The sequence below is a fragment of the Triturus cristatus genome, chromosome 11 (assembly GCF_964204655.1).
Source record: "Triturus cristatus chromosome 11, aTriCri1.1, whole genome shotgun sequence".
Classification (NCBI taxonomy): Eukaryota; Metazoa; Chordata; class Amphibia; order Caudata; family Salamandridae; genus Triturus; species Triturus cristatus.
In genome coordinates this window covers 1,108,344,632-1,108,357,402 of record NC_140594.1, presented here as the reverse complement: position 1 = coordinate 1,108,357,402, position 12,771 = coordinate 1,108,344,632, and the positions used below count along the sequence as shown (strand labels likewise).

The window sequence follows — 12,771 nt, the reverse complement described above, 5'->3', positions numbered from 1 at the left end:
AGCATAGCCGGGCATTCTGTGCGCTCGTTCTATTATGACACAGGTCGAGAATGGCGCCTGGGGCAGCAGGACTTTCAGGAAGGTCAGAAGGAATTGTTCTAGATTACTTCGGTCCACTTTTTCAGGAAATCCGACAAATCAAAGATTGTTCCCCCTGGCCTGATTTTCTGCTTAGTCTACACTCCATGCCACCTGCGCTACAGACTAGAGAAGCCCCCCAACATCTTTTCGCATGACTTGAAGTATCTTCCAACTCAGATGCGATGTTCTGCCTCGGTCACCCTGTCCAAGACCTTGCGGAGATTGTGACGCAGAAGCGTCACTTCAGAGCGGACTTCCGCTATTCTCACCACCAAGCTATCCCTGGATTCCTGGATAGCCTGCAGAATGGACGCCGTATCCGAGAGGGGGCAGGTCCACCCTGCGCAGCTGGTAGCACTTTGGCGAAACTATCCAGTTTACTCTGCCGGGACGGACGTGGTTCTTTATCTTTTTCCTTATCCTTTGCCATGGTGGGCAGACACAAGAAAGGACCGTTTTGCTGTCGCCTGCAAGGATTGCTGGGCTTCTCGAAATGGCGCGTGTGGTGCATCAACTTACTCTGAAGGTATTGCAGCGGAGACCGCAGCCCAGTGGCCGCCGAGGCTCTCCCAACAGTGTGGGCATGCAGCAAGATCGCAATGGGAGCAGACCAGCCGTGCACCCTCACTCACGATGCCATCTTGTGCTCCCAGTGAGGGCTCTGCAGTCAGGGGATCGGAACCTCTGCATACGCTGTCAACCAGTCCAAAAGAAGAGGGGAGAAGGGACGAAGGCGGGGTCTAACAGAAGTCGCAGGAGGACAGGCGACCCGCAGCACGCCACAGAAAGCAGGGCTGATATGAGCTGGCGGAGTCCTTCAAGGCTCCCCCCATTTAACACGCTGTATCTGAGATAGCGGTGTCCCTCCCAGACAGTTCCGTCCCCGGCTCCAAAGCACCGCCGCGCTGCCGAGTTCCAAGACCTGCAGGGTGACTCGCCCCCGGGGGAGGGCGCACCCAACTTTGTGGCCAAGTAGTCAATCCGCACTTTGTCTGCGCAGTGTCCCCTAGTCTGTCCTCAAGGACAGGACGGTTCGCCAATTTGAATTTGGTAAGCGCAGCTTAGTGCTACAGCGTTGATGTGGCAGTCCAAACAGGCGGGGTGAGGCACATATAGCGCTATAATTCAAGGTGTTGCACACGGAGATTCACCACCTCCAGGCGGGTGCAGACTGTATGCTTTCAGAGCGAGGAGGGCAGAGCGGGCGGACCTTACCGCTAACTCCAGAGTCACCTCCTAAGCGGGAAATATGCAGGGCAGCCGCTGCATGGGTCAGGGGAGGCATGAGGTTGTCCTTTATATAGGGCAGGCCACCTTAGGGGAATGATGGGTGACTGGCTGCCTCCAGACCAGTCAGGGCCGTACGAAGGCGCCCGATGCCGCCCGTCACTTTGGCGTCGACACCACCCCCGCGATTGATGGCGTTCCCTCACTTGCCAGCCTCACTGCGGCAGCGACGTCCTGGGGAAGGGGGGGGGGGGTTATAATCTCATCGCGCTTTCCTCCTCGGGGAAGGCCTCACTCCTGGTGGGAATCGACGCAGCAGGCTCTCACATCGTCCTCCAGCGGCACCACGACCGCTCAGCGAAGCCTCGGGCTGGGTTCACCTCAATGTGTCGGCGCCGCCATTTTGGAAGCGGCAGCTTCCCAGCCCCGGGTGCCAGAAACCACCCAGATCTCAGGCAGTATGAAGTCGGCAGTTGCGGCGGTGGTACCGCTACACTGCATCGCTACTCAGCCGCTTAAATATCAGTTTCAACGACGAAGAGACCCAGGATGCAATCGGGAGCGGGGCCAGCGGAGCTCTCGTGGAGCACGTCTACACCGCTATGCTGCTGGCCACGCCCCCAGAAATTGATTAGTCTTTGACAAATTCAATTTAATTTTTTTAGTTGGTCCAAAAATCAAGATTACCAACACTAAATAAATGCTAAATGGCACAATTAAACTGGTAAATCTTAAAGTAGGTGTTCACTCTGTTCTAAATCACTGCTCCAGGATTTTGGCTAGGCATTTAGATCAGTGGTGTCTCTAAACCTGCTTTTGATAGTGCCACTGCTTTCAATACCATGACTTCTATGTTTTGAGCTTCATAGAATCTATATACTCCAATCTTTTATGTAATTTGTCAAGTTCATTGAAAATAATCAAGCTCATATTAATGTTGTAATTATGACCCAAACAGACATATTCTAGCTTACCAGCAGGGCTCCCCTCAGTTCATCAGGCACGCTTGTCGGTAATTAAAAAGAAAATGGTGTCCTTGTGGAATGCCTTTACAAGGGTAATACAGAACAGCTGGAGCTGCTGTGCCCCTGGCACTACACGAAGTCTTCCCATGACACATGATTTGCCACTGAATTATTGACTTTAAAGGTATTTAGGAGATTAAACTATTTTTCTGTAAATATCAGTTTATGCATTTTTGAAAATGCAGACATTTACATCTCTAATATACACGTTTAAATGTTGGTATAAATACATTTATGCAACCAAGGAAACCTAATTTTGTAGGCTGGATTACACCCAGTGTGGCTACTTTAAGGGTATTTGGGTAGCTGCCAGCTTAATGTATATACCTCACTTTTTTCTGTTTTTAATCTGTGCTTGAGCATGACAGGAGGTGCTGGAGATAAGGGAGCTGGATATAAAGGACCTGAAATCAACCTGATTAAGAATCTCTACTAGTACCTCAAAGTAGAGGGCTGTTATTGTGGTTTCATGATTCCAAAGAAGTCTAGTGTGTGTGAACCCATTTGATATCACTGCTGTTTATTGCTGTTCAGACTAGATGATTCGAAGTGGTAAAGGAAACCCAATTTCTGTTTGCTTTGTCACTGAATATAAAAATCTTTTTTCATTAACCCTGGTTATAGTGTAAACCTATTCTGAGATCAGTTCAGATGGCTATATAATTTCGTGTCACCTTTCCGCGACAAACAACCTAGTCTACTTGGAGAACATTTTTTAGTGACTCCCTTGTCAGCACATTACCATTACATTGGTTGATAGCCAGCCTCACAAGGGGTAACTGGATTGTCCTTGTTTTACTCTTTCGTTTGCATACCTTCGTGACTTTCCAATTTCTGAATGACACAAACCTCTAAGATTTGAAAATAGTCTTGCAGGTTTGTCACACTCCTACTTACCACCCTCGCCTCCTTTGCCTTATCCACCAAATTGTATACTGCAATACTTTATAGGTATTTTTCAGTCTTGGAAAAGTCAGTGACGCACGTGTGGGGTGTATACACAAACACCTTTTCGGTCTTTCTCGATTTAATGTACCGACATCGGTTTTTCTTCTGTGATACTGCTGGTTCTGTCATCACAAGGACTTTATCCCATATATATTTTTATAGCAAAAGTCAACACTTGTAGAAATATAAATTTCTGTAAATACTAGAAAACCTGTTTCATATCAAGAAACTGAAATAGGACCACTTGGTCCATTGAATTTAATTTGGACTATTCACCTTATACATAACATTGCGATTGATATGTATACTCTTGAGGTGTTTCAGACTATTTCCCACTTCCGTTAAGTGAGACGTTCCACCCCGTTCAAGATGTCCTTCTGGTAGCAAAGGTTCTGTCTATCACCCATAAACATGCGTTTTTGTATTACTATTGTTTGCATACTCTTATAAAGCCATAATGCTAGTTGGTATGTGCAGATACTTCTATCCACTGCTACCATTTGTAAAGTTGACCTTTATAAGATGCTGTTGCGACATTTTTTGGGGAGCTTCCCCTCCTGCAGAATTGGCCCCTTTTCCTTGTATCGACCTTGTTCACTAAACCTACATCACCAACCTGTTCAAGAGTTTTCTGCTTCTTGGTAGGACGCAGGAAAGAGGTTGTCCTGATACGCCTTCTTTCATTGAGTTTTCTGTTAGGCTGAACCTCTCATGTATCAGCATAGTTAGTCTAGTCTATGTGGCACAATAAATGCCATTCGGTAAAGCTTTAGGATGTAAATAAAATACACTATGTATAATACACTAAATGTAACACGACTGGCTTAAACATGACAGTATGAAATATTAAACGAGGCCTGAAACAAGACTAAAAACCTCCACTTGGTACCAACAGGTAATCCTTCTGCCATGCAAAAAATGATTCATTTTATGAACACAATTCTGAAATACTTTTTTTTTTTTTAAAAGACAAAAAAAAGAGAAAAATGTAGCAGCAAAGTATCACCTAGATCTAACGAGGGTCATTCTAAAGTTCAACCCCTGCTGAATCGAGCATAAGGCGAGGGCAAGGAAAGGGCAAATGTAATTTAGAATCTGCCATTTAAGTGTTCTTTATTATCTCTTCTGTGCCGTATAATGATGAACAATGTTTGTGTTGCTTGAGGTCTTTTTCTGAACTTCTGGAGGAGTGAGTTTACCGGACCTTATTCTTAACGTCATTTACCAGTGTTTTCCTAAGATCACAGTACTATTGCATTCCAGTTGATATGGCAACACTTTTTTCACTCTCTGAGAAGACTGGTTGAGTTATCACAGTTTACTCCACTAGTTGCAGGCGCTTAAGTCAGAATGCAGTGAAACAAAAAAGGCAACAGTAAATGTGATGTCCAGTCAGCACTTTACCTTGGAAGTACAAGATTGTATTAGCAGGTCAGGCCACTTAAAACTTTCCTGCACAAAATAACTGTCCCTCACACCTTCTGGAGCCAAGAACCAATGTCTTTGTGTTGAATGGGCAATGTGACCCAATTGGGTGAAAGTTTGTAAGTGGCCGAGTCCAGAAGCAATTGGGTTTATGATAGTCGTTGGAATGCACATTTAATGTGCTATACAAAGATGCATGTTACAGCATTTGTAACTGCTAGGCCAGAACCTGAGTGAATGTCAAATTGTGGATTATGGTTTTCTTATGAATTTCAGGAATGTACACACCACTGGGCTAAAACCATTCCCAAAATGTGCAATCTTTAAGGTCTATCTATATATCTGTAGGTACTAGCAGATTTTGGAATGGTCGAAGGGTTTCCAGTTAGTGGCATATGGTGGGCGGGTCACTTAACTCGTCCAGTGTCCAATGTCCACTAGACAGTATGTGGCTAACCTGCCAGTTCACACTGCATCCCTTTGAAGGAATATTACCTGTAGTGAGTGACCTGTATTGTAGGGTTCTCAAAGGAATAGGTAACCTGTAGAGGGCACTTGGAGAATGCACTGAAATGTAAAAGACAACTGGGACAAATTTTCTAAGCGAAGCTGTGAACTTTCGTCCCAATGACACCCTGACCTTTTTACTGACCGTATCTTTGAATGATTAAAAAATTTCTCATCTCAACTGAAAATAATTTGTTCTACGGGCATGTTAAACTGCATTTACTATGGCACAAAATTTAGTCATGACTTAACTTGCCACTAATTCTGTTCCAGAGCATTCCCCTCTACCAGTGAGCAGTACCGTGTTCCCCTAGAGTATGTTAGAAAACAAAGATTATTAAATATACTGGTGCTGGCCTGGAGAAAATTCTTGTAAGACTCCTTAACAAACTAGTTTTCTGCACGCAGGAAAAAGGCAATGGAATGGGTTGACTACGTTCTTATCCCATCTGTTTTCAGACTTGCTCCAATGGCCTAATTTCAAGCTCATTTAAGCACCCGGGAAATCAGTTGTGCTATTGGCTTCCATATAAAGTTGACTGCATTCTAACCTACTACGTTCTAAGCGCACTATACCAAATAACGTGACCCAAGGATAAACATTGTGATTCTGTGCATAGGTTTGGTACGATTTACTGTAGTTTCAGTAGCTCTGGGCAAAAATGGATACCAAGCTTTGGGAGAGCAAGCTCAAGAAGTTTTCCAAAATGTAGCTTTATTGCTAAATTCACTAGATTTATTACTAAGCTGGAGGTTTTGAGTTTGTCACCTGATGACTTAAGGAATCCAGTTTCCTTAGGCTTTTCAGCCATTCAACCCAAATGCCTGACTCTTCTCAGAACAGCTGGCAGCTCACGGATAAGTTCTGAATACTCGGATGGTGGTCACCACATGAAATAAAGCTACAAATCATCCTGGATCGAAGGTAATCTTTAAGTGAGTTAATAATTATTTTTCCCCCTTATGCGAGGAAGTGGTTTGTGTCTTATTTGACAAGACTGCAGCCAAATTGAATTTGGCTTCTGGAATTGGATGGTTCAAAACACCCTTGTTTAAGCAGGCACCATAATACACAGTGGTGATATCTTTGGAAAGGTTTGCAGCAAAGCACAGTAGCAATGTCCTCAATTCTTTTATCTGGGAACATTCTCTACATTTGACCTGGTCACAAATTTCTGCGTCCCTGGTTGTTGGGACCTGACAACTGAAATTGTGATCACTTTTAACCCCATTTTGGCTCATGCAGATTGCTTCTTGATTCTCCTTATTATAGATTTCTCGATTCAGCAGGAGTTAATTGCTCTTCATCTTCTCCCCCTGTAGCAAACAGGTGCCTTGTTCCCAAGAAACCCATATTTGACAAACCAGAATGTCAGTTGGTGTTCAGAGACTACACGAGGCTGGTGTTTAAGGAAGCACACATGACTGCACCTTTTTTCTTGGCTCTGAAATAGCTCCTTGGCACTTTCCAGGTCCCACTATATGTAAATATTCTGTGCGCTGCCAGTCTTCAAATGCCTGGAGACTGTGTTCTTGCTAATTTACATACTTGAACCAGATCATGCTGCATTCAGGAGGGGTCCATTGCGTTTTTGAATCCTTGAACAAACGATTTCTGTATTTGACTTTGGGACATTGACAGTTATTTTGAAAACAGCCTTTTTAATAATCTCGGCTCGTAGGGCTGAGCTTTCTCTTGAAGGTGTATTTCTTGTTTTCCAGAATTATAAAATGATGGCAAATATTAGCAGATTTGCCTTTTAAAAAAAAAAGGCATGCTTTTAATTCACCTACCCGCCTTCCTTAACAAAAGGCATTACAATTAAATTCAAAGTGATAGGAAGTCTAATAGTAAACATTATTTCACCGTACATGATTGATCTCTGTATTCAAGTCAAGCAATTCAACTTGTAAAATCAGCCGCTAGCACAGTGCATAGGAAGACTCGTTCGGTAGAAACTCCATGAACCCTTTTCCATATTAAAAGCAAAATTCCGTTTGTAACCCTAAAAAGAGCATAATGGACACTTGGCTCAGGTAATCTTGATTTGACTTGAGGAATACTATACCACCTCAGCCCCTCCCCTACCGTACCATTTCACTGACACCAGTTGCTATTTGATGTTGGAAATAAATTTGTTAATCATGTAGTCATTGCTTTTCTCAATGTAGTGTAGATTCTAATACGATTTTCACAAATTGCTGAAATTCTGTCAACCCAGACCTCTTGTTGTAATGGCCAGTAAAATACAAAAGCTGGAAGTTTTGAAGTTTCCTGGGACTATAAAATTTTATCGGAAGGGACAAATACCTTTCAGAAACCTAATCTTTTCTTCTCACATATAGTGATTTTGCCCCTGGCAACAAAGTGAAGGATACCAATACAATATAGATACTTGTCTCTACCCCATGCCTTTGACAGAGCTTTTAAGCCTCTTCAGAGACTTGATGCCCATTTCACATTTGTTAAGTTTACATTTGCTCCCAGAAGCCTACATGCTTTCACAGCTACTTGAACTGCTCCACAAGCTCCAAGTAAATTATCACCTGCCAGTTTTATTTTCCCAAAAAGATGCAGTTTTTAGCTCGGAAGTGCTGGCTAACAAGTTTGTTAGGCCCTGAATTGGCATACGTTGACTCCCCTCCTGACGTCTTCTGTGCAGTGGAGTCTGGTTCCTAGCCAATTTAGGACATAGGAGGGCCTAGTACCAAAATATTTCCTTCATGGGCTATTCCTGAACTTCTGATATTTGCATTGTCTTTCACAGCAACCTCCCAGTCATTTACTTGCTCTGCAGTGTCTACTTTGCTCAAAAGTTGGCTCAAAAATTAGGCCTGTGCTGGGCTAGTTGGTTACTCTTTGGTTAGGTAGGGCCTGCAAGCTGGGTTTGAGTGTTTGCTCTGTGGTGCCTTGCAACACCTTGTGGAAGGTTTGACATTACTGACAGCATGTAATATGGAGCTAACCAATTGTCGAGACCAAGAACTAAGGGTACCCGATTCACCGTGAAAGTATTCTAGTGTAGGACTAAGAGCCATATTCACCATGAAGGTATAGTTTCCTAGTGTCAAAGGGCCGTTAGTTCGATAAAAATATTCTCAAAGGTGATTTTTACTGTCAAAGATGTTGAAGTATAATTAGTTGTATTTACAGGGCAGAGCATTGCACAAGTCCAGCTTATGCACCAATGCTTGCTGGTCAGCCTGTCCATTACATCAGTTGCTCCAAAGTTTTGAGGATCCTTTTTGCACTGACCTCAAAGTGTCTCCTTTTTCACCAGTCACTGTACCCACCTGCTCAGACGGCATCCGTGGTGTTCGGCCCGCCACAAGTTACACAAATGAATACGCCTTCTCAGACTCGGCCGGTAAGATATCTTGTGTATGTCTTTATCTGGGGAGTATCTCCGTTAATTTTGCTGTGTTAGACTGTATGTGTGGGTGAAGAATCTGAAGTGTAATAGAAGGAAGGCCTTCAGAAAGCACTGGGACGTAACAGTTGATGCTTAGACACAAAGCAATATATTTTGTTCTGTGTGAATAGGAAATACTGCTTAGTTTAAGGGGTGCATCTTAGAATTGGATGAATCAGTTCAACTGAATGTGCTTTTACTGACATTCCTCATGTTGTGAATATCCTCCAGGTGCCAGACTGGATCCTAAACCTTTCTCCAGCAATAGCTATTCAGTGGCACTGTGCAGGAACCTTGTCTCCCAATAGGCATTGTCAGTGAGATCCGTATGGTGCTAACTGGTGCAATGCCATGGGCTCTTGTTTTTCTGCCAATCATTGAGGTGGCTCTCTATCTCATTAGATGTTTCAAAGACTCAATTAATCAGCTTTAGACAGCGATGGTCAATGGACTACCCCAAGGTCTAGGTGGTTATGGGGAGGGCGCTGATTGATTCCGGTCATAGATGTCTTGAAAATTTCTGTGATCCACGCCACATTTGCATATGGTTTCTCATATAAACTTCTAATCGCAGATAGCTCAACTTGTCCATGTCCCCAGGCGCCTGACTGGATCCAGAAAGTTTTTTTCTTGCAGTTCTTTCATGCATCACCAGGTGGTGTCATGCAGCTCTGTTTCGGATCTGCCTGCTCCCCGAAGTGATGTTGTGGGACACTCTAATATGAGTCACCTCTGCGCACTGATCTTTTTGCCTGAGCCTACCAATACAAAGCCAGTCTCAAATTATGTAATTCGGACTAAATTTTCTCTCCAATTTCTAAAGTTTCCAGACACATCTCTCGGACTGGAAAGTTTAAGGCTTGTCGATATTGTTACTGACAAATGCTAGTGATCCAAGCACAACTCTGAACCGTAAGTGGTGTGTGGAAATGAATTGCAAGGCCATCTGAAATAGTGAAGGGATATTCGCTGTCGCTGAACTCTGCAAGAAGTCCAACGCTGTACCGGAGAGTGCTTGAACACGCTCGAGATTGCTAGCATGATGAGATGTCATCGAAGTCCCTGTGCTCATTTCGGTCGAAAGTCTAAAAAAACATTGTTGTGCAGAGGTATTAGACTTCACACACTCTAAAACTGATGTAAAAATCAGTGTCCTCACTGAGTTCCTGAACACGAAGTAAACCATCCAAGAGTCGCCGTTCCCTTGGGCACCTGGGATCAGGCAAATCTGCAGACACGGGTGGCAAAGTGGCATGGACCTGCACACGGGGATCCTAACCTCATGCTTTACCACCCCAACCCAGAGAGATTAATGGTCATAATCGACCAGTCACCTGAACCCTAATGCTTTGGACACCTCTGTCTGGCAAGGAATCGAAGCAAATTTAAACTCTTTATAAAGGTGTAGTCTCCTCTGCCAACCTTGTCCTGGTCTGTGAACACTAGTCTCCTGTAGACATTTGCACAGTATGAGACAGAATAACGGATGCGGAGTCTCCCAGATGACATGGCCAACTCTACAACGATTAATCACATATGACCCGGACATGGCAAAATACTTCATCCGTTCAAGCTTCCACAGGACTGTCTGGGTAGGGCAGTCGGGACCAGTGTGGTGGTGCGCCAGAACTCCTGGACTCGCTCCACAGGCTTTTCACCAGATGTCAATCGGGCAATAATGGACATGTCCTACCATGGCTCTAGGCTGTTTGGAGCGAAGGTGAACTCTGCCCAGATTTTAAAAAAAACAAAGAGAAAAAAAAAAAAGGAAAGCCACAGCTCACACTCTGGGCCAACCTCCACCTGTGCGGCAGACCCCACAGCAAACTGGAATATCAACAGTAGCGGCTTCAGTACACACCCCAACAGCAACAGGCCCCCCTTTCTTTTCGGGGAAGGGGCAGGTGCTCCAGACCTTGGAACACTATTAATCCCCATCCTTCCAGTTCACACTGGATATGACACCCACACCGAAACACCTCCCTATTACCATGAGTCCGTACTCTGAGTAGAGGTTCAAGCTCTCTTCTACAAGTGAGCAATAGGGAGAGTGCTGGCATGAGTTTGGGTCTGGCTGTTCTCATTTCCTGGTGCTGACAAAGAACGTAGGCCATCACCTCATCTTCTATCTATGCCCTTTGAACTTCGTCCGGAAGGACTAGCTCAAAATGCGGTTCCTGACCACAGTACTGTCTGCACCAGATCAAGGAGACTGAGCATTGGATTTGCAGTCCAACAAACTCTACCTGCATTTTCAGGTAGATCAAATAATTAGATTGCCATGGCTCCCCATTGGCCTTAACAGTTCGCCTCGGGTTCACAAAGGTGGTGATTGCTGCAGCCAGTCTGTGGCTCTTAGGAATACCAGTCTTACCATATCTTGACTGGCTATTGAAGGCTGGCTCGCCTGAAGACTGCAGCTAACTTGTTGTTGTGTGGCTTTTCCATCAACGTGCCAAAGTTACCTCCATGCATGGAGGATCAGTGATAGTGGACTGCTTTTGACCTTCATCCCGAAGTAGTGAGTTATCTTGGCAGCCAGACATCTATCCATCCAGTCTTTATGAGCAGGAGACTGGGAGAAGTTTGGTGTTCCTTATGTAACTTCCAACTCTCAAATGCACAATTATCTGATGTCCTCATTTTCTTCCTTTCTTTAGCCCAGCAAGCCCTTGTAGCAACAGCTGAAAGTTACCTTTTGCCCTTTTTATGGTTCCTGGACCAGCTATCCCGCTTCAATTCACCAGTTATGAGGATTTTGAAGGGGTTGACCCATATGTTCCTGCTACCACCATTTATTATGCCGTAGTTAGACCTTAATTTGGTCCAGACTTACCTGATGTGCACTCCCCTTGAGCCAATGCACGGGTGTCCTCGGTCTACTGACCATCAAGACTGTATTTCTTATTGACATAACATCTGAGGCGATTCTGTGGTAGAGCCTTGCATCTGTTTTCCCAGAATCTGGTCCTCTGCACAAAAGTGGCATTCCTGCCAAAGGTAGAAACAGCCTTCAACATTGGGCAATCCATCACTTTGCATGCCTCCTATGCACCACCCCATCCCTCCAAGGAGGGAGGGCAACTCTGTTTTGACCACAAGAGGCCCTTGAGTTTCTACCTTGACAGAGCCAGGATGACTAACTTTTCTTTAGTTTCTTTGGCTAGGAAAAGGGCAAAGTGGTGCAATAGAGCACAATATCCTGATGGATTGTTATGCAACAAGATCTGCAATGGGCTTGCTAAAGAGCAACTACCAGATGTTTTGTGCCCTCATTCCACTGTTAGTCTTACTATGGTTGTAGGAACAGTATATTGGATAAACACAAACTTCATAGTATAGAGACTTGGTCCACATTTACCATCAGTAAGTGTTGATGGATTTCGGCTAGCTCACAGTACTACATACACCTGCTAAACCTATACTGATAACGGATGTTATTGGCAACCTCAAACATAACACTGGTTCCCAAGGAATCCGTAGAAACCTATCTAACCCTTGCTCTTCTCAAAAAGCTTTAGCATGGAAGCTGTTCTTTTTTTTTTTTTTTTTTTGAGAACTTTTATTAACCATAGTTGCATCAATTGGCAATGTACAATTCTGCGACATAGCATCAGGTCAGCAATGTTTGAGTACATACCGTCAAATGTTTAAACACAGCCGTTTAGCCGACAACCCGGAGGTCCGGCGGCGGAGCTCAGTTGTACCTAGATAGAGGATTCAGGTGTGTACATTGCGTGTAAGCGAATCGGTGGTGCTTTTCTGTTATGTGTCGCGTTATTTCTCAGCTAAAAGCGCATTGTCCGCGTGTGAGGGGGGCGCTTCGTGTCCGCCCGCTGCGCAGCATTGTCAGCTAGCTCCTGGGCTCACAGAAGGATGTGTGCTGGGTGCTGGTTGTACGTCAAGCGCCCTGATTTGTGGGCATCGGAGTCCCGGTGGCCCGCGTGTAGCGTGGGGTGGAGCGCGTCAAGGAGGTTGCAGCGTAGTTCGCAAGGGTGCGCGTGGCGACCGTTGCTATGGTGGAACACATGCTCTGCTAGGGAGCGTAGTCAGTCGCCGAATTGTGTCCCGGGTGTGCAACGTAAACTTTAGGGATCAAGGTCAGGGTCGAGAACTCGGGTAGGGGCCAGAAGAAGAAGGGTGAG

At 44.8% G+C, this 12,771-nt stretch overlaps 1 protein-coding gene across 12 annotated transcripts in view; it reads left to right on the top strand.

Annotated features, from left to right (window-relative positions):
• Positions 1 to 12,771, top strand: part of LOC146786091 (eukaryotic translation initiation factor 4 gamma 1-like) — a 1,219,153-nt gene that overhangs the window by 262,931 nt on the left and 943,451 nt on the right. For 10 of the 12 annotated variants that reach the window (XM_085635572.1, XM_085635570.1, XM_085635569.1 and 7 more), the window contains one exon: positions 8,495 to 8,581. The exons of the other annotated variants lie outside the window; for them this stretch is intronic. In XM_085635572.1, coding sequence (XP_085491698.1) covers positions 8,495 to 8,581 — 87 coding nt within the window. The remainder of the gene's footprint in view (positions 1 to 8,494; positions 8,582 to 12,771) is intronic. 12 annotated transcript variants of the gene reach the window in all.